The 20,705-nt window shown below is 44.7% G+C and overlaps 4 protein-coding genes and 1 non-coding gene across 6 annotated transcripts; 2 read left to right on the top strand and 3 right to left on the bottom strand.

Moving 5' to 3' along the window:
- Nucleotides 1-1,276, top strand: LOC100841059 (B-box zinc finger protein 25). Its single transcript, XM_003575268.4, has 2 exons — nt 1-696; nt 799-1,276. The coding sequence occupies exons 1-2, from the start codon at nt 178-180 to the stop codon at nt 1,054-1,056; spliced, it is 777 nt and encodes a 258-aa protein (XP_003575316.1). The 5' UTR covers nt 1-177; the 3' UTR covers nt 1,057-1,276.
- Nucleotides 1,277-2,690: 1,414 nt separating this feature from the next.
- Nucleotides 2,691-4,684, bottom strand: LOC100831145 (UPF0481 protein At3g47200). Of its 2 annotated transcripts, none has more exons than XM_024462026.1 (2): nt 3,830-4,684; nt 2,691-3,673 (listed from the first exon to the last, which is right to left on the bottom strand). In XM_024462026.1, the coding sequence occupies exons 1-2, from the start codon at nt 4,629-4,631 to the stop codon at nt 2,943-2,945; spliced, it is 1,533 nt and encodes a 510-aa protein (XP_024317794.1). In that variant the 5' UTR covers nt 4,632-4,684; the 3' UTR covers nt 2,691-2,942. The 2 variants fall into 2 exon arrangements, with proteins under 2 accessions (XP_024317794.1, XP_024317795.1); XM_024462027.1 differs by having other exon boundaries at nt 2,691-3,646.
- A 2,820-nt stretch (nt 4,685-7,504) lies between these two features.
- On the bottom strand, nt 7,505-12,901 carry LOC100840755 (tRNA (guanine(37)-N1)-methyltransferase). Its single transcript, XM_010237363.2, has 11 exons — nt 12,648-12,901; nt 12,390-12,487; nt 11,924-12,028; nt 11,503-11,565; nt 11,337-11,410; nt 10,346-10,868; nt 10,175-10,261; nt 9,808-9,954; nt 9,099-9,205; nt 8,554-8,628; nt 7,505-8,071 (listed from the first exon to the last, which is right to left on the bottom strand). The coding sequence occupies exons 1-11, from the start codon at nt 12,749-12,751 to the stop codon at nt 7,994-7,996; spliced, it is 1,461 nt and encodes a 486-aa protein (XP_010235665.1). The 5' UTR covers nt 12,752-12,901; the 3' UTR covers nt 7,505-7,993.
- Nucleotides 12,902-16,641: 3,740 nt separating this feature from the next.
- On the bottom strand, nt 16,642-16,713 carry LOC112272072. The gene has a single exon (XR_002965771.1). It is a non-coding gene; the product is annotated as a small nucleolar RNA Z199 (small nucleolar RNA).
- A 1,106-nt stretch (nt 16,714-17,819) lies between these two features.
- On the top strand, nt 17,820-20,691 carry LOC100840451. The gene is made up of 6 exons (XM_003575266.3): nt 17,820-18,040; nt 18,549-18,644; nt 18,731-19,057; nt 19,145-19,230; nt 20,048-20,135; nt 20,246-20,691. The coding sequence occupies exons 2-6, from the start codon at nt 18,587-18,589 to the stop codon at nt 20,374-20,376; spliced, it is 690 nt and encodes a 229-aa protein (XP_003575314.1). The 5' UTR covers nt 17,820-18,040; nt 18,549-18,586; the 3' UTR covers nt 20,377-20,691.
- Nucleotides 20,692-20,705: the final 14 nt, after the last annotated feature.

Genomic DNA, 20,705 nt, shown 5'->3' with positions numbered 1-20,705 from the left:
GATTGCCTTGGCCCCCGCGCTGCCTGCAGTTGCGTGCTCGCGCCGGCTCTTATATGCACCACCCGCGCGCCCCTGCTTCCGGATCCCTCTCCTCCATTCTTCCTCGCAGCAGCCACCGGTACCTACCAGCCTTATCTCTTCTCGAAGCTCAGCGCCTCGATCAGCCTAGCCTAGGGTATGAAGATCCAGTGCGACTCGTGCGGGGTCGCGGCGGCGACGGTGGTGTGCTGCGCCGACGAGGCGGCGCTGTGCGGGCGCTGCGACGTCGAGGTCCACGCAGCCAACAGGCTGGCCAGCAAGCACCAGAGGCTTCCCCTGGACGCGCTCGGCGCCGGCAAGCTCCCGCGCTGCGACGTGTGCCAGGAGAAGGCGGCCTTCATCTTCTGCGTCGAGGACAGGGCGCTCTTCTGCCGCGACTGCGACGAGCCCATCCACGTCCCCGGGACGCTCTCCGGGAACCACCAGCGCTACCTCGCCACCGGCATCCGCGTCGGCTTCGGCGGGCCCGTCTCCGCCTGCGCCGATGCCGACCACGGCGCCAGCCACGATGCCGACCACCACGCCCCGCCCATGGCCCCCGCGGCCGAGCGCCCGCCGGCCCAGGCCCAGCAGGTTCCCTCGCCGCCGCAGTTCCTGCCGCAGGGCTGGGCCGTCGACGAGCTCCTGCAGTTCTCCGACTACGAGTCCAGCGATAAGGTAAAACTAACTCCAACCAAACCGATGTCCAGCAACTCTACTGTACTTTACTGTGCTTGCCTGCCTGCTTGGGGTCTCATCTCATCTGATTCTCATCTGCAGCTGCACAAGGAATCGCCTCTCGGGTTCAAGGAGCTGGAGTGGTTCACCGCCGACATGGAGCTGTTCCAAGACCAGACGCCCAAGGGCGGCAGGACGGCGATAGAGGTCCCCGAGTTCCTCAACTCGCAGGCGGCGGACGACGCTGCCTACTACAGGCCGAGCAGGGGCGCCGCCACCGCCGTCGTGCGCCAGAGCAAGAAGGCCCGGATCGAGATCCCTGACGACGAGGATTTCTTCATTGTTCCTGATCTTGGCTAAACAACACTCCTAGGAGTTGTACTTCCTCTTGTAATTTTGCAGTGTTGTTGTATACAGAGAGTTGTATGACTGCGTACCTTTAGTTCTCAGCTGTGTTGTACAAAAGCTAGTGTTCTGTCCAACCTATCATGCTGTGTGCATATTGACGTAGCAGCAGCACTGCTGAACTGTGGCATAAATCAGAAAATCACAAAGTTATTGTGTTTGCTTCGACGCCATCGGTGATCAGTCTGAGATAAGCTTTGTTAACTTCAATGCTTTTGCCTCTTCTACTTCTATAGATGTTGAACTAAAACTGAAGACCGCGTCAAAAAGTAACCATCTTCAGAATCAAGACAGATGAACTGAAAACAAAGCCCGAGCAATTTCATGTTGACTCAAACAGCAATATAACTGAACAAGTATACAGTTCTGGAAGAAAAAAAAAAGCATGATCATTAACACAGCCGCTCTCAGAGTAACTTCTGTACAAATAAGAATTGAGGGGATTGGTGCGTTATGGAACTATAACACAGGGAATACTGATCAGCCATACAGCAGCTCTGACCGTAACTTCTCTACAAATGAAGAGTTAAGGGAAAGGTTAATCTCATTGTCCAGAAGCAGACAGATATCAGTCCGTGCAAAACCAAACCCTGCAGGGCTGCTGCAACCACATATGCATGCTTGGCATCAAAATGGTTTCAGCCACGCAAAGCACCTCTCACCCAGGGTTAGAAGGACCGTAAAATAATGCATGCAGATCTGCGGCTCATGGCCAGTGTATGCTGACGTAGTGCTGGATACCGAGCCCGCTTGGCTCGACTCGATTCAACTCGGTAAAACTTATGGGAACTTATTTCGATCACAAGCTAGTTTTACTTGGCTCGTTAGGCTTGACTCGATTCAACTCGGTAAAACTTATTTAGATCACAAGCTAGTTTCACTTGGCTCGTTACGTTAAGACAACAAGTTCGACTTAAACTTGGCCCGACTCATGTAACTTACAAGTTGGATCGTTTGGCTTATTAAATTCGTTATAAATAATAAAAATGATCATGTATGACCTCTAAATTTGGCTTAGTTTCTCCATGACGTGGTGATCTGAGGGATGTACAGGTGGTGTGTTCAGCTAAGTCGAGTTGATAGATTGGCCATGTGCCTTTTTTTTAGGAAAGCTTGGCCATGTGCCTGAAATGAAGAGAGACGGGTCTGGCCTTGAATCACAACATGGATTAATTTTGAACAAGTTATTTGAGTCGACCCAAAGAAAGAGCTATTTGTTTCACTCGCGTGGTTTGAGTTTAATTTTCAGCCCTATGCTGACCCAACCAAGACTTATAACTGCAAAACTCATCTTCGACAAGTTGTGATGTATAACTGTCACAAAAATTAGTTCTGCCAAAATTAAACCATCGAAATTTTTTTGAACATGATTCGATGTTTTTATTTTAAGAAGTGGCGATAATGCTACCTGTCAATCTCCCATCTCTGCACCCTGAATGGCCGTGTAACATGTAAAAAGGTCAGTGAAAAATCACTTTCACCTTCCAAACCTATCTTCTAATTCAGAGAGAGCTATAGTTTTTTTTTTTGAGCACACAGAGAGCTATAGATATTAGTAGATTTTTCTATCAAAAAACGTCACAGCAAAAAGCCCAAGTAGAAGCATTATTACCGAGCAGGCCCACGAAGGAGTCAAAAGCCCTGTAGGCGAGAAAATCAGTAACAACTGAATGCATTTTGGGCATCGGTTCAAATTTGAAAGTAGTAACTGTTTAAGTAAACCACTGAAAAAACTGATCAAGTAAAACCAAGCAACTGTCATGGTGGGTCTGCCCAAGAGGCCAGGAGATTAGCTCAAGAAAAAGAATTTTGAAAAAGAGGCCATGGCCCAAGAGGTTTGATCAGGAGCAAGCATGACTGTAGTGGCAGATGACGAAGCCGGCAGACGTGACCGAAATGCACATGAGGATGGCCGCGGCGAGCAGGTTGATGATAGAGCACGGGCTCCGGAGATGGTCGCGCTTCAGCACGGCCACGTACCGGTTCCAGCGGTGGTCGCAGTACTCGTTGGCGTCCCTGAACAGCTCCGCGTAGCGGTGCGCGGCGGGGTCGAAGAGCGCGCAGCCGCCGAGGCGGTTGAAGAAGGCCGCAGCATCCTCCTCGTTGGAGAGCATGTTGTCCAGGATGCCCCTGCGCTGGAGCACGGACACGTCCGCCGCCGTGTTCACCAGCGCGTTCATCAGCACCAGGTACCCCGTCACCACGCCCTTCTTCCAGTCTTCCTTGGTCGTCTGCTCCCAAGCGAACAGGTTCGCCACCAGGATCCTGGTGCCGGCGTTGATGGCCAGGCGTGGGATCTCCATCCTCCCGCGGCGGAACGTCACGTCGAACTGGCTTGCCGGTGAGGGCTTCTCCTTGAACGTGACGCCGAACTCCTGCAGCTCCGTCACGCACCGAATCGCTAGCGGCGTCGTGATCCCCCCGTTCACCTGCTCGCGCCCAGCGGCTCCTGCAGCCGCGTTGCCTGCCGCGCCCAGCGGCGTGATACCGATCACCAGCTCGCGCTCATCGTCCCCTTCATCCTCGTTGGATCCGGTGCCGGCGTCTGAAGAGAAGCTAGAAGATAAGGCCACTGGTGTGGTTTCGGATTGTCAGCTCTATTGCTTACGGTATGTACGTATATCATTTTCCACTAATGAGGGATGATAAAGAATGCTCTATTGCTTACCGTATGTGCCACTAATGAAGGATGATAAAGACTAATTTTGTGATGGAACACTGGGTTTACCTGACTCGAGTGGTTGTATACCAGCTCCGTCATTTGCCGGAGTCGTCACGATCAATCTCCTGTACTGTAGATGGAGCAGGTGGTGGACGCACGGGATGTCGAGTTGCTGATCCGGCACCGGAAGGTGGCATAGAGGCTCGTGCCGGCTGAAGAACTTGGAGATGAGAACATCAAGGTTCTCATCCCGCCGGTGAATATTGTTCCCCTCCTTCACCGCAAGGGCGTACAGTTCCGCGAGGACGAAGAACGGGATCTGGTTTTCGACGAGCACCAAGTCGTAATAAATGTAAATCCGCGCCCACTGCATGTACGCGTCGACCTCGAGCACCTTGTGTCTGGACTTGAGCAGGAACTCGAGGATGAAGCAGCCGTCCAGTACGAGCAGCTGCACGAAGTCGTCGCTTGCCATCTCAAGGGACTCGCTATAGCAGCGCCGCGCTCGCGCCTCCACCCCGCGGGCCGCGCGGATGTAGGCGGCAAGGCGGAGCTGGAGGCGGACAGAGCTGCTTCCGTCCTCGGGGTGGTGGTTCCGGAGGAGGAAGTCGCGGAGGAAACGCCATTTGTGGCTCTGCATCCCGCGGGTTCTCGCGCTGGAGAGGTGGTACGGCCCGATGGAGACCAGCCGGGGCTCGTACAGGCCCTCGTTCGTCTCGTGGAAATGGGACGGCAGCCGCACGATGGTGAAGGCCTCACTGCCGCCGGCCGCCGCCTGAAACCAAGGGTTGTTGAGTCCTCCTTCCATCCGACGCTGTAGCCTGGCCATCATCTCTTTTTTTTTTCTTTTTTTGCGGATGTCCATCATCGTGATGCATTGCCTTGTTATCTTGACATAAGTAGTAGTACTACCGATCAATTGGCTTACATTACTTTAAATGTTGTAAATCAAAATCATATGTGCTGTCAGATTCAGAAATATAGTACCTCGAAATAACCATCTAAGCAGCACATCGTGTCCAATTGTCCTTTGTTTATCAGACTACCATTTCTCTTATTTTGCTCCAAACGGGGAGGGAGAAATGTATAATAATATATGTCGTGCAACAGCACTGAATGCATTCTATATACGAATGGTTCAAAAGATGAGACCATACATTCTTCATATTCGCATGTTCATGCCATTTGCATTTCGACAACCTAATTAAAGATGACAACAAGCAGGGCAGGAATTAAAGAAGCACAGGAATTCGGGTTGACCATAACTTTAAAATCTGCATTGTTCAAATTAAAGCAAGGGTCACTAGCAATGAAATAAAGAGAATCTCTTGAGTGAAAGGTTTGACCAAGAGTTTATACGTATTCGCTCCGTCCAATTTTAGCAGCCTCCGCCTTCCTGTGTATGATGTTGCTGCCATCCGCCCGAAACTACGGGTTGTTGAGTCTTTCCATGCAACTGCATGTGTAGCCGTGTAGCCCCGCCGTCGTGATGCATGCTGGCCTCGTTATCTTTGCGAATGCGCTTTTGTTGACATAAATAGTAGGCAATGCTGATCAATCGGTTTTCATTCCTTAGCTGTCATTGTAAATCAAAGTTTCATGTTATCTAAGCAGCACATTGCGTCCAGTTGTCCTTTGTTTATCATGGACTAGTACATTTTTCATATTTTGCTCTAACATGGGGGACGAATGGTTCAAAAAATGGCATCCACATTTCATATTAGCATGTTCACGCCATTTGCAGGTCAACCTAATTAAAGAAGACAACAAGTAGGGCTAGATCTAAGAAGCATAGGCATTTGAGCTGACCAGAACTCTAAAATGAGCATTGTCCTGTTCCACTCACTACCACATAACCCCAGATCATTGACGAGTCTTAAACCCTCACCTGTGATGTGAAGGACCTGTCAGTAATCGTTGTCGCTACCATCAAGAGGTGGGCTGCTACTCCGATCGATCGCATGGGAGCAATCGTCAAGATACCTCACTACAAGGACTCCTTCATTGTCCCAGATCTTGGCTAACAATAGTACCTCTATAGCTTCTACTTCCTCTTGTGATTCTGCAGTTGTTGTTATAGAGGGAGGAGTTGTGTACCTTCGTTTCATGCTTTCAGCTGTGTACAAAAGCTAGCGTGGTGTCCAACTAACACTATGCTGTGTGCATCTTGACGTAGCATCTCTGAACTATGAACAGAATCACAACACTATTGTTAGGCGCTTTGCATCCATCCCAACAGTGACGAGTCCGAAACAAGCTTTGCTGAAATGCATACTTTTAATATATACTCCATATAGTAATCTCGTCTCGGTACAACTGTAGTTCTTGAGGCTGATGAAACTCACTGGGTCCTCAGATTTATGTTGCCAGAGAAAGCTGCCAGTCAAATACCCATAGCAGCATTGGCAGGTTTTCTGTTATAGTGCACCATGTTTCCTCTTGCTCACAGTGGCTTCATGACACCACAATTTGACAGTTCACATATACAACGTACGTCACGTACCTGAGAAAAAGCCACAGAATTACTGATGGCCTACCCTGCTACCCAGGCAGGTTTCATTGTTTCAAGCATGCTTCAGACAGGTATCGTGCATACAAAAGTGCAATAAAAAAAAAGCTAAAGAGATGACCCAGAATTGGCATATCATATCTAGAAAGAGAAATTTTTAGATGCTCTTAAGAGCCTGTTTGGTACAGCTCCACTTCACAGCTTCATCAGTGAAGCCAGTGAAGTTGCCCCAAACACTCTAAACTCCATGTGTTAGATGAAGTGGAGCAGTATACTCTCTAGTTCATTTTACTGGAGTCAGGAAAAAAATGCTTCACCTACTTCACTTCACCTAAACTTGGAGTAATTTACCCACCAATGCCATTAGTGAACCGAACCGTTATGTTCGATCCCGTGAACCCAGTCCCCTCGTCTCCCTCCCATCGACAGGTCTCGGGCAGAACAAAGATGGGCGGAGCCATGGCGGCTCATCTACAACCCTAGCAGAGCCGACCATGCTCCATCTCCGGCGCTCCCGCCTCCCTCCATCTCCGGCGAGCGCGCCCTTGGTCTCCCGCGAGCCCGCCCTCGATCCCCCGCAAGCCTGCCTCAATTCGCGGCCGCCACAGGGAGTCGCCGCTGCTTCTCTGGACTGCAGCGCCGCCAAGCCGTCACCCCCTCCACCAGCACCTCGCCACTACTGTCCCTGAAGGTCCTTGCTGCCTCGGAAGCAAGACCCTTTTTCTCTAATTGCTCTTCTCCGTCGATTGCGCCTAGAACCAGAAGGGCAGAAGGCAGCAGGCGTTCTTCTCCTATTCCTCTTTCCCATCACCTAAAATCGATCAGAGTTCTATTAATCAGCTACGTTGATGGCTCAGTTCGAAAATACTTGCGTTAATCGTACCATCACGTGAGCAATCTCGTATGAGATCCATCCATCATGGTAAGAACAGCAACAAGGAAAATGTGCTGGAGCTGATTTGAGTCCCAAACACATTTTTTAGTGTAGTGGAGCTGAAGTGAAGTGAAGTGAATTTTAGAGGTAAAGTGAAGTTTAGGTGAAGTGGAGTGCTACCAAACAGGCTCTAAATTAACATGGGCTGCAAATAATGTGGTCGCAGCGCCACATTGCTACAGCTCAGAGCCTGCCCAGTAGCATCAGCATCACCGAGTAGCCAGTTGTTTGTTTCATGTGGTTCTCCGAGCCTCTACCGTTGTTTTCGATGGAGGCTCCACATAAGTACACAAGACTATAATTTATAACTTGTTCAACACAGCCAAATGAATACAAGACTGAATCAATATAATTATCGAGCACACAATTGCTGGAAAAGAAAACAGGGAACAAAGATTGGTGGTATAACAGCTCTACAAGTAAAGGATGAAACTACATGGCACGGCATAACAGTCCAGAAATGAAAAGGTGTCATCCCGAACTGCCATTCTTTTGGATTTCGACACAATTAAATCATATCTTAAAGAAAAACCTCAGAAACTGTTTGGTCATGTAGACCAATAGCAGCAAGAATTCTACATCAGATGATGCTACCACAGTCTTGGTTTCACCCCTGACAAGCATGAAATCTGACAAAACTTTTCCCTTTAAACTGAATGGTGATTCATTTCAAACTTCACTGGATAGCTTGAGATCTACTAGAATGATTGAAATTTCTTTTGCAAACCTCCAAGAGTACCGGGAAAGCAACTATAGCTTCAGCAATTTTATGGAAGAGGGCTAACCCTCAACTGATTGACATGTGGTCTTCAGTTTCCTCCTTGAGACATTCTGTGGGTAACCTAAAACTTAAACAAAACATAGCCTGCAAGAACATCAAACATCACATGAAGTCCATGGGATTAAGCTTGCCAACAAACACAAAAAAGAAACAAACATAACTTGGCTACTTCCAGATTTGGCTGGAAACTGGAAAGGTGTGGCTGGGGCCACATGAGGTTTCTATCAGTAAGTAATCAACGCAAACTAGCAACTATTATTGGCAGCCAAATGGATATCATGGAGATGATTTTGAAATAATTGATCTGTGCCTGATGTCTAAATAAAGCTCATTTTCTTGTAACCTCCTTCTATTCCCTTCATAGAAATACAACCATACTGTTTGAACATCATTCATAAGTGAGGCAAAATCTTCCAGGCAATTAGTATGAATCTTGTAGTACTCCCTCTGATCCTAAATTCTTGACTCAAATTTGCTCAAATATGGATGTATCTATTCTTAAAAAGCGTCTAGATACATGTAATATTTCGACAACAATTTAGGATCGGAGGGAGTACTAAATATACCTTGTTAGGTGCAACATCACGAACCCTATGGAATATTGGTTCGGCTATCTTGGCATTCAGTTTATTTTCTGCTTCCTGCAAAGAGGGAAAGAGCTGTTCAAAAGAAAATAGAAAAGCCTCACAACATAGATAGAGCATATAAAAACTGTCAGTACTGTTGCGTGTTATGGACCTACGGTATGATCAAGTGGAACAATTTAGCATACTAGCACAGTGCCCATGCCTTGCTACGAAATTATGAAGATTTTTTTTTACCAACATGTCAACAAGACCATGATAATTAGATTACGGGTCAGATTACAGGACAATGTCATTAAAGCCTGATATCAGGCTTTAGTGGATTTAAACTACGGACCCATGGGATTGGAAAGCAGAGGAATCAATACGAGAGTGAGGCTTGTTATTCTAACTCGCGGGTTACATATGTAGTTGACCTGTCAGGGGCAAGAAAAGATGGGTTGGGAAAGAGTGAACGGACGACCACCAACTCCAATCTTTATAAGTAGGAAAGATTTTGAGAAACAATTGGAGAGGAATAGACTTACAGATAATATCAATTCTTCAGTTTCACTTGAACGGATGAAACAATAACAGTGGATCCAAGGTAACGATCCTTTCCAGCATCTCTTTTGGATAAGGCCACTAAAACAATCTGCCGAATAGAAGTACAAACAATAAAACACATAGCAACTGTATGTCTAAGTGTGCAATGGTGAGATCAAATACACCAAATATTTACAATACGACAACTAAATGTTTATTGCTTATAGACATCAACCAAAAAGGCAAAATCCTCTCATCAGGGGGAAAAACATCCGTTCCCAGTAAGCCGAACTAAAATGCATGATGTATATTGACACCTGGGGATCTGAGAGGTGAAAGTGACTGACACGTTGAGAGATTTTTCCATGTGCAAATATCTTAAACAGCTCTCTGGGAAGAGTTGCCTGTCCTCTGGAGTATATAAATAGTTTATGCAAGCCGTCAATTTATCAGAACAAAATACACTATCTAGTATCTACTATTATGGCTTGGAGTTCGAGAAGCAGGGAAAATGTTAATACAAAAGAGAGGCACAATTTAATCATAGTTTTTTAGCAAGAAATTAAAATATATACTAATCCAAACCTGATGTCAAGAAATGCTATCAATTGATAACTGTGAAATAGTGCATACATGCACACAAACATATCATCACACATGATATGATCATTAGAATATAACAGGGAGGCTTCAGGGAGGAAAAAACATTACCTAGAAAGTGCAGAGCAGAAGCAGGGAGATTCATTACTACATGGTCCATGTGTTCCCATGGCTTGACGGGTAGTGGCCCTGTACATTTTACTTTCTTGTTGTTCCGCTTTTTGGTTTGATTGCCATCTTCTTGGCAGGCCAGATCACCTGTAGGGAGCATGACAGTGTAACTCTAGCACAAGTGACATAATAGCTATAGTTGCCATACTTATCGAGCCTGCTGTTTATTGGATTAATATGATGACCTCGGCCATACAGCAGTTTCACTCAACATAAACTACCATGCTATAAATACTTTGAAACAACAAATGGGCATAAAGACTTCTAGCACGGTTTACAGAATAAACATTGCATACACTGTAGTTACCTTCACTCGAGGTATCTTGACGCCTTTTGGCAGTAGTGCCTACCATGGAGTGGTCATTCAAACTCTTCTGGAAGATCTCTCGTACATCTATTACACACTAGTGTTAGCACGCGCTAAGTAAAAATCTACCTTAAATAAGTATGCAGAGGGGTAGTGGGATGCAGAAAGTACCATTATGGTTTCCATTTGAAGTGGACTGTCCATCAGCACATACCATTTCTCCAGAAGAACAATTGGCAGTAGCAAGTTGAGGCTCAGACTTAGTTTCTGGACCAGGTACGCTCATTAAAGTTTGCATAAATACTCTAGCATCCAGGTTATATGTGAAGATATAATCCTCCACTTTGTTAATCTTTGCATTTGTCTTTAGATAACGAATACTATCTGGATTTAAATCATTTGCATATACAACACATCCTTTCTGTCCAGCTGGGATGGAAAATGGGCCGATACCAGCAAACATGTCACATATAACATCCCCTTTCTTGAAAAGGGAAACCAATCTGATGTGCTCATGCTCAAGTCTCGAATTCCAGTAGACCAAACCATAATCAAGTCTAAATGTAGCGCCATACTGTTTGACTTCAGTGACCATATCACTTTTTCCTGCTAGAATCTCGAACTTTGGAACTCTAAATTCATTTGAAATTGCCCCAACTTTATTCGCCACTGTTTGGATCCTTGGGTAATTTTTCTGCATATAAACACGACAGAAAATATTATGTGAATAAGTAGGGAGACTATTCTAGAAAGTTCTAAATCAACCGAGATGGCCCGCATGTTCATTTAGAATTTTTCTACGGTGTCTGCCAAGTCTGGCATCAATTTTATTCTAGCCTATTCAATCATGCAAATAAGACAATCAAAAGTAAACATTTAGGAGCAGTAAAACATAAGGGTAAGCTACGGGCACAACCTTGCACTTGTATGACTATATGGCATACGAAGTACATATATGCAACAGAATGCTAAGTGAAAAATTGTGGTGGCATATTATCAATAGTGCTGCTCGCTATACTTCTTCTACACTAAGAAGCAAATTCTAGCTATACTTCATGTTCATGAACAAGCACTTTTCCCCAAATTAGGTGTCCTTGGTTATGTAGGAATAAGGATATGAGCGTCTAAGTCAAGGGAAAAAAGGCCAAGCAAGCAGCCTTACATCATAGATAACCTTAGCTATGACATCTTTGTATGGTAACAACTCATCAGGTATGTTTAAGTGAGCAACATGGCCTGCAAAATTCATACAAAGCACTATCAGTACCAAGATCAAACAAAAAGTTAAACAAAAAGAAACATCACAAAGTTAAGTTCAGTATACTTAACAATTGTTTCAAAAGAAGAGGGTACCTCCACTCCTGCAGGCAGGATTTGCTTCAGAATATGATCTACACAAAATATGAAAATAAAACAGATGAACATTCAAACAGAGCATGAAGTAAAGACAGGGTAAAATTGTCACCATGGAATCCTATGAATATAAAGAGGGGAATCATTAGCCCGCAGCCACAATGCAGCATTCCTAATGAGCAAACCAGAATACTAAAATAGGGTTGGTTCTGGTCTAGAAGACCAGTTGCCCTCTGCTGTACTTGGTAGAAGAATAACATAAAGAAACGCGGCTGGTCACAACTAAGGTACGTACTACAACAAATCCGATGGCATAGAACAGAAGAAACACTGACCAGCGCTACTAAGGTACGTACTACAACAAATCCGATGGCATAGAACAGAAGAAACACTGACCAGCGCTCCAATAGGAATAACCAAGAGTCAAAGTGTAAGGCACAACATCAATGTTGCACAGTTGCTTCAATGAAACTTGAACTTGCTCTGGAATGTCAGATAAATCTGCATACCAATATCATGGATGTAACTGTAAGCACTGCTTTGACAGAAGCAAAAGAGAGGAGCAAACTGAATGCAAGCAAAAAAAAATTACAACGAAAGAGCACAATAAGAAGAGCAAAGTACAATAGTATAGCACTGAAGATATGGGAGAGTGGAAGGATTTAACAGGTCTTAGTTCGAGCTTTGTTGCCATTTTTACAATTCATACTCCAGTATTCAAGCTTTTACAGAACGCAAAGCTTCATTAATTCTTAAAAGCAGGCTTGGTCCCAATTTTACAATTCTAAGAAAAGAAGCGTCAAGCTCCACTTCACGAGAGTAAAAAAGGTTAGCTTGTTTCCAGTAACAGGTAAAGGCATACCGGGGTTCTGGATCCTCTCCGAGAGCACGACGAGTCTGTTATTGCCATTTCCAGGGTCCTCAACTACAGGTTTGACCCGCGGCATGTCCAGCAGGTGCCTAGACGCAGGGGACAAGAAAATTCAGGTCTGCACTACTACTCTACTAATGCTGCTGCTATTACTACTAAACATGACGGCTAATTGGAAACCGCTAAATGCTTTGCCATTTCCTCCTGTTATTGGGAGGATTGGATCATAGAGTGAGCGGCGGGTGTTACCCGGAGCGAAGGAGGCGGGTGACGGCGGAGGCGAGCTCGCGGGGGATGCGGAGCGCGCAGAGCTTCATCCGCTGCTCGAACTGACTCTCGTCCAGCTTTTCCATGGCCGTTCACAGTCCCCCTGGGTCCTCCTTTCCCTGAGGTTTCTAGGGTTTTGGCCACCGGGCAAGATGAAGACCAGAGACGGGCAAACGGCGTCCGTTGGACGTTGGTGGACGAAACATACGACTCTGCCTCAGTCCGGCTCGCGGGGGCGACTGGCGAGACTGCGAGAGGCTAAGGTCTGGATGCTTAATGGGCCGGATGAGGCCTTGGGGAAGCCCAAATGAATGAATTCACACACTGGAGCTACTCTGCGTCCTCAAAAAACAAAAAGAGCTTCCCCTAAAAAAAAAGCTTCTTCTGAAAAAAAAAACGCTGCGTACGAAGGTTTTTGGATTCACACACCGGAGTATTTGCGTAAGATGGCCATGGGTTGATGGTCACTGGATATAGCGGGTGCCGTTCACCTAAAATCTTTAGTCGTACAAATAACTGGGGATGCAGCGGGATACCAAGAATGATATACTGTTAGTTCAATTAAAATGGACCATTCGTTGATCTCCCTTGCAACCCTGCAAATAACTCAACATGCATAGCATTGTTCTTCACAAAATTTAGACCGGAAGAATTTGTCGGACTTGTTAACGGGTCGAAAATTCTCAAAAAACATGTCGAATTGAGGATATTTTATCTATCTTTATCTCCGGTTTTACTAAAAATGGATACCCTCTCCGAGCGGACGCACCCTCCACGCCGGGTTCATTTTCTTTGATATGTTTCGTATAAATATGGTGTGTGGTACTTTTAATTTCATGCAAGCTTTATGTATGATTAAAGAACACGTGACAATTTTGTTTTAGGTCCACCCAGTCACCCCTACACCACGTGACAACCGTTGCCTGTAGAGGGTGGGCGGCCCCTCGTGTGATGTGGATACCAGCAAGACGTGTATCGTTTTGTGAAAAGTAGTCTCCCAACATACATTCTTGTGCTTCTTTTTACAAATTGGAAATTTCAAAATACATTATCTTTTGAACCAAGTATGTAGAGTACAATATGCTTTTGTGCCAAGAACTTGAAATATTAATAGGTTTCGTTGAAACTTTTCGATGTGGTTTTTTGTCCTACGTAAAAGCGCAAAATAGTACACTACCTAAGTCTTACAATGATTTTGTGTCGTGTCTTTAAACCTGCATCATGTCTTGTAATTGTCCATCCTTTCTTGTTTTCTCGTAATTGGCATGTCTTATGCCACATGATATTTTGACTAGTATCTTGCAATTATCTCGCTTTTGTGTGTTTCTCCTGCATCTTGCCTTGCCTTTTTGTGTAGCATAATTGTACTGCCTTATGTCACATGGTGTCATGTCTAACATTTTATGCCTTGCCTTGTATTGTGACTTGCAACTGTACTGCATTTTGTGACATGTAAATGATTGTCTTGTGTCACGTGGTGTCAGGTCTCGTGTCTTCCAAATTGCCTTGTCTCGTGTTTTTGCCCAGCATTTTGTCATGTTGTTGTTGTTGTTGTTGCTGCTGCTGTTGTTGTTTTATCTTAGGCGTGACTCGTATAAATAACAAAACAAGACTTGGATAGCACTCGAGGCAAGACAAAAACGAATTTTTTTTTTGTGTGAAACATATCAATACGGGATGTAAATTTGAAGATCTTGTTGAAGCAAATCGAAAGGTCAATTTTTTTCCTACTTTGGACGCTCGAGATTGTAGCACCACTAGTATTTAGATGTGTGTGAAATGATTCAAATATATTTGGAGTGATACACTGGTCGGTGGGAAGAATTAGCACCATAATGCACTAGAATCACATTGGGTGAACAAAACATTTTGATATGATGTTTCCCTCTCAGTAGTGTGCAAGCGAGACCCCCGTCCCATTTTTATGCCAATATCTAAATTTAAAGTCAATGTTTGAGCATTTTTTTTAACTGGCACGCCTCTAGTGGCTGTGGCTTGGAAGCGGGACATAACAAAGAGCCGCTTCCATCTCTACCCTCCTAACTTCATCCTCTCCTCCCCGAGAAGACGCAAGGTAGTAGCAACTACCGCTTCCACTGTCAACTTGAACACCGCAATCGATGGAGGCACACTTGCACCGGAGGGTCTTCACCATGCACCCAAGAGCAAGATCCATCAATCAATCCGAGCTCCTTTAATCATCACAGGAATCCATGATCTTCTCCAACTCCAGTGAACGTACGTGGTGGTGTTTCTTCATCTTCAACAAGGGTAAAATAAGCGCAAGAGTTGGGCAAAGTCCTAAAACCTCTATTTGGCCATATATATAGTGGATTTCACATCTGCAAGCAATCGATGCTCCAACGGTGAAGAAAGACAGCTTTGTAGAGTAGACAGCCAATGAAGATGTAAGGAAGGACATGGAGAGGTAGCGTAGAAGAAGAAGCGCCAATGGAGACATCGAAACAAAGGTGGATGTGGAGCGAAGGCAATGTCATGATAAGCAATGGCTTAGAGCCTCTATTATTCACACAATTTTTTAAACACACGAACAACATAAACATAGGAATAAAGTGACATGACATCTTGAATACAAATACATTGTTGAAGTCATGTATAATTGCTCAAAAGGGACGTTTTGGTTGAGTTTTGTTGAGTGGACTATCACCAAACCAATACCCAAACCTGTCTCTGTTGCGCCCCACGACTCTACAATCAATGTCAGTACCTGCTCGAGCTTCCTTCTCCGGCGAGGCGAAAACAATGCCTCTATGTTTCCCTCGAGTTAATTTTCCATTTGATTTTGAGTTTTGGAGCCCCAATACTATCATGATCAGCAATATTTGTTGCTACGCATAGTACGCCGCTAGACAAGCTGATGCGGACATCATATCCCTAGAGTTGCTATGTTCCTGTGCTGACCAGCCGCCCACATGATGTACTCTAATCTTGTGAGTAGAGTATCATATCGAAATCCATCATATCTAACTATCATGCTAAATCCAAATCGTCTCTATTTTAGTGCTTACCAGTCACCCACATCTTGATGTTCCTTATCAGATTGCTCCTATTCGAATATGCAGTACACAACTCCTACACAAAAACCACCTCGTCTAGGAGAGTTTTTGGAGGCGATGAGAAGGCATGCCCTCTCGCTGGCGACCAATAGAAGGTCCTACTTCTGTTTAGGTTAGCTTGTCTAGGCAACGATGGCAAGGTGTTCGCCCAAAAAAAACAATGGCAAGGTGTTCCCCACAAAAAAAAACAATGGCAAGGTGCTGGCATTGTTCTGCGCATGGAAAAGTTCAGTCCACTGGTTGAATGTGGTGGATTGTTCACGAGTGAGTGGCCATCACCACCTTATGTCTTTAGGTATGTGGCGAGCAAATCCATGTGTCTTGCTCAACAATTTCCGTTATAGCCTTTAATTTGGGAATAGAGAAATATGTGGCATGCCTACAGCGACCGAAACAAATGAAAAAAAAAGAGAGGAGGTTGAGAAAATGAGTTAGCCCTTACCCCTTCGCATAGGGTATTTTTGCATGTATCGGACGAGTCCCAAGCACACAGACAAGGTAACAAACAAGTACTCCCTCTTAGTACAACTTTATACTAAATCAGCAACACTTGTTATGGATCGGAGAAGTAGAAAGTTGAATCTAGATGCTATGCCCACGGAGCCAAACACTCCCTTAGCCAAGTCTTGACCCTTTCTTTAGAGGTATTGCAGCTTTTAGTAGCATTGGTCAATGGCGGTTTTCTTGTTTCCGGTCCGATGGTTGTGCTTGCTAAGGGAGCTACTACTACACTATGATGCAGGAACACGTAAAGACGTCGGTGATTTATACTAACGTTAGTACAACTTTATACTAAATCTCCGACATTTAATATGGATCGGAGGGAGTATGTACTTGTACCTGTTGCTGTGAATGTTCGGCTACGGACGCTGTAATCGTACTTGGCTTCATGGAAACATGGTCATCAGACTTAAATACTAAGAATCAGATCATGGATCATATTGTTGCAGTATTCTCTCATCATTTTACACGTACAGCCATCATAACATTTACCTTGATGCTAATCAATATGCTTTAGTTGCATGAATCAATAACTTATATAGCATTTTACTTGGAATAATGCACTTCCCGAATGGTTCGAGCATCTTTGGGTAGGACCGTACGAGAACCATGGCACGGAACAAGATCAAACGAGCCACTGAATTAAACAAAGTAATTTATGGTGAATGTCTCCAAAACACCTCTACCAGAGGAACATCTCTACGAGAGAAACACCCACCTCCCTCGCGGACGAGATGCTTGAGTAATCCATCTCGCAAACGAAGAAATTGCCACAAAACATGACAAAGTTTTGGGACAAAGTAAGTTTGCTTTGCTTATAAACACAAAAATATACTCCTCCTGTTTCTAAATACTTGTCGTAGTTTTAGTGTAAAGTTGCACTAAAACCACGACAAGTATTTAGGAACGGAGGGAGTGCTGATGTTTCAATCTTGCAAGATGGCAGGATGATTTGCCGATTGTCTGGACCGTACTTGTTCAAGATCCAAGCAAGAAGCTGAACTTGCAAACAATCGCGAGAAAAAAGTTTGGCGCGATCAAATATTAAGAACGGGAAGAAGGTGAGAAAGATCTTACGGATGTTGCAACGGAAAGGGCCCGGAAAATCATCGAGTAGTCAGATCCAGGTGAGGCTTTTTTTTTTTTCCGGGTAAGATCCAGGTGAGTTGAAAGCTGGCTTGTGATTCAATCATGCAAGATGGCAGGATGATTTGCCAATTGGCTGGAACTGTGAATTTCGAGATCCAAACAAGAAGCTGATCTTGCAATACAAGGGACAGAAATCTTGAAATCGACAAGAAAACAACCGAAACATATTTAAAAGATTTTTAAAGGCGAGAATGAGAGATGAGACGAACAGCGTTGCGGCGTGGATTTGGTGTGGATTCACGGGCTAGCTAGCCCAATTAGTAGTGTATATGGGCCATAAATCGGAGCCCAACTAGGGCCAGCCCATTAAGTTCCTGCAACATCGGCCCAACCCAACGGTACTTTCCCGAACCGCCCAGGCTCCCAGCGAATCCAAATCCGACCGTTGCGCTCCCGGCTTTCGCCTTCTTCCTTATTTTCCTTTCCCACCCCTCTCGCGCAAACAAACGTTCCCCAATTAATTCCGTTCCTCCCCTCCCCCAAGAACACAACTCAAGCGCACGGACGAGCCAAGAAACGAATCTCTCCTTCGCCGCCGCCGAGGAACACGCCTTCCTCCCCCGGAGCACGCCACGAGCTCGCCCTCTCTCCTCCCCGCCGCTGGACCGTAGCAGAAAGGAGATCGATCCGGAGCGATTTCTTGCGTTGGTAAGCCCTAGATCCTGGATTAGGTTCCGCGTCTTCCTAATATTTGCTCTCGTGGGAAATTTTTCCCTAACGCTCTCTCGTTCTCCTTTGATGTGAGGTTCGAGCTGCGAACCCCAAACCCTAATCTCTCTCCGTGCGATATCCCGTCCAATTCGTGTAAATGCTTCCAATTGGCATACACCCGTTGCGAAATAGCGTCGTAATCCGACCACCCACCCATATCCTTCCCGTATTCTTCTTCTTGGATGGGGTTTTCAGTTTTGTGCATCCACGTGTATCTTCTGGTCAGTTATTTAGATTAGGCGAAGCAAAAAAAAGTTCTAAATATATGTTGTGTATTTGTTAGGGAAATTGCTGTTCACGCAAAACCTAAGTAGGATATAGGTTGCCTTCACAAATAAAGTGATCTGATGTTAAATCCTGCGCTGGTTGCAATTTCTGTGCATCACAATAGCATAGGGAAGTTGTTGTTCATTGCTTTATCGTCTGATTAATCTTCCCTTTGCAGGACATTTATAGTAGAACAAGAAAGGGTTCTGTTCTGCCATGGCTTTCCCAGCTCCAGCAGCTGTTTTTCTGGATGAGAACCTGCCAATTCATAGAGGTGAGGCTGCTGTTGTGCTCAAACTATAATTCATGAAACGCAGTTTTCTGTTATAAACGATCTGGTATGCTGATCCTGGCGTGCAGGCAAGAGGGTTGATGGGCTGAATGCCAAGCCTCTGAAGCCATCAGCTAAGCCATCAGCAAGGAAGGCCCTGAGGGATGTGTCCAACACCAGCAAGCCCCCAGTGCCTAACATTTCTAAAGGCACTGCTTTGAAGGACAGGTCCGTCCTGAAAGAGAAGTCTACTCTGCGCAGCCAAGAAGCCATTAAGAAGAACCCAGTGAAGAAGGCTACAATCTTTGCTGATGAGGCGACAAAAAAATGTCATGAATGGGCTAAGGATGGTGTTGAGAGCACCCACTTCACTGGGAATGATGCTCAGAAGTTGGACAATGACAAGCTAGACAAACGTAAGAATTTGCATCTTGCGTTTTGCCAGTCCATATGTTGGCAGACCTTTCAATAGGTACACATGACTTATTATACCAACTATGCAGGCGTCAAGAAGAAAGTGGAGAAAATAATGTCAGCATTGCATGACTGGCCAGATGCAATATTTGATCCTGTGGTGTTTCCAGCTAAGGTAAGCTACCCACGTCCATATTGTTTTGACTTTCTGAATGTGGATAACCTGGCAAACTTACATCATGGTAGTAGTGTTATTAAACAGGAAGAATGTATCTCAGTATGCCCTGATATCTACTTCACTCAGCTTTCCTTCGTCATACAATGCATTATTGAGCTACTATGTTTTCCCTCACCCCATAAACATAGATCCTAAAACTGACATGGTAATTTACCACTGTTTCTTTTTGCTAATATGGGCAAATAAGTCAATCAGAAGAGCTTAATGTACAATATGATCTTCTACCTGTTCTTGTTAAAACTTACTATATCACGTCTTCTACCACACAAAAAAGCATATTTAGTTTATTGATTGGCAAGCTTGTTCACATTATCTGTATCCTAGCGAAAACTTCTTAAGTTGAGAAGCATATTGTGCACCCTACTACCTTAGTGTATTTGAATTAAGAACCAGTTAATGTACAGAATCTTCCCTTTGCTAATTGCTAGTAGCAGTGAAGGAAATTGCTTTCACTGGTTCCCTCCAGTTGCTTTTTTCGCATTTATCCCTAACGATTGCATGGATACTAGTATTATCAATGTTGTCTATTTTGTGCTTCTGTTTTATGTAAATGTACCTCCGAGTATTCATTGGCTAAGAACATATGAACCAACAGCCATTCCTTAATTTGTATGGTGTGTTGTTGTCGGTATATGTCTGTGTCTGTCATTTGTTTGTGCTCAAGTTATCAACATTGCTGGTTTCTGTAGATTTTTTCCGCTAATAATGCATTATATTGATACCAAAATGCAATATCTTTTTGTTGATGATTCAGACAATTGCAACATTTTATGAAGAAGTAAATGGTCTGGAACTGGAGCCTGAGATTCTTCCGGACATCAGTAGGCGTCTCTCAAGTTCAGGTCTCTTCCTCCCATACAGTCATATGATGCCACACATTTCGGTGTTAATTTCTCAATGCGCAATTTTGCTTGAGTTTCCATGCAATTAACTCCTACGCATTTGCATGCAGGTGATCTTTCAAAGCTGGCTGAAGATTCTTTTGGTGAAACTGAGCTTGACAATTACCTATTCCTGGAGAACAAGCCTATTCAGTTTCAGCTGAAAGACGAGACTAGTTGCCATCCTTTGAGCCTGAAATGAACTGAAGAATCTCTGTCCACCTGAAAACTCCAAACTCTTGTTTGTTTGTCAGTGTCTTTGCAATGCTGCTTGCCCAGGATCAGTTTAATGTAGTATTAGAATGTTAGATGTTGTTCTGCCATCTGTCCTGTTTGTTTTGGCTTAGTTTGCAGTCAGTGATGTGCAAATGTGGCAGTGTAAGAATTGAAGATGCCGCAGAAAATTTAGGTTCCTGTGTTGGTTTGATCTCCAATATCCAGCTTGCTCCATGTTCTGATCTCTGAACCCTGCCTTGTTGGGGATTAGGATGAATTTAGGGGAAAATGAACTACCACCCGGCCATCCCTCTC

Source organism: Brachypodium distachyon, chromosome 3, assembly GCF_000005505.3.
Source record: "Brachypodium distachyon strain Bd21 chromosome 3, Brachypodium_distachyon_v3.0, whole genome shotgun sequence".
In the NCBI taxonomy this organism is placed as follows: domain Eukaryota; kingdom Viridiplantae; phylum Streptophyta; class Magnoliopsida; order Poales; family Poaceae; genus Brachypodium; species Brachypodium distachyon.
This window is presented reverse-complemented; position numbering and strand designations above follow the sequence as displayed.

What these genes read in the sequence shown, in the direction of transcription:
- LOC100841059 (XM_003575268.4), top strand. Translation starts at nt 178, where the DNA reads ATGAAGATCCAGTGCGACTCGTGCGGGGTCGCGGCGGCGACGGTGGTG. An exon ending in ACTACGAGTCCAGCGATAAG is followed by an intron (nt 697 to 798) that starts GTAAAACTAACT and finishes TCTCATCTGCAG; the next exon opens with CTGCACAAGGAATCGCCTCT.
- LOC100831145 (XM_024462026.1), bottom strand. Translation starts at nt 4,631, where the DNA reads ATGATGGACATCCGCAAAAAAAGAAAAAAAAAAGAGATGATGGCCAGG. An exon ending in TATACAACCACTCGAGTCAG is followed by an intron (nt 3,674 to 3,829) that starts GTAAACCCAGTG and finishes AAACCACACCAG; the next exon opens with TGGCCTTATCTTCTAGCTTC.
- LOC100840755 (XM_010237363.2), bottom strand. Translation starts at nt 12,751, where the DNA reads ATGGAAAAGCTGGACGAGAGTCAGTTCGAGCAGCGGATGAAGCTCTGC. An exon ending in TAGCTAAGGTTATCTATGAT is followed by an intron (nt 10,869 to 11,336) that starts GTAAGGCTGCTT and finishes GTTTATATGCAG; the next exon opens with AAAAATTACCCAAGGATCCA. An exon ending in TTCTGCTCTGCACTTTCTAG is followed by an intron (nt 9,206 to 9,807) that starts GTAATGTTTTTT and finishes TCTATTCGGCAG; the next exon opens with ATTGTTTTAGTGGCCTTATC.
- LOC100840451 (XM_003575266.3), top strand. Translation starts at nt 18,587, where the DNA reads ATGGCTTTCCCAGCTCCAGCAGCTGTTTTTCTGGATGAGAACCTGCCA. An exon ending in GAACCTGCCAATTCATAGAG is followed by an intron (nt 18,645 to 18,730) that starts GTGAGGCTGCTG and finishes CCTGGCGTGCAG; the next exon opens with GCAAGAGGGTTGATGGGCTG. An exon ending in CTGTGGTGTTTCCAGCTAAG is followed by an intron (nt 19,231 to 20,047) that starts GTAAGCTACCCA and finishes TTGATGATTCAG; the next exon opens with ACAATTGCAACATTTTATGA.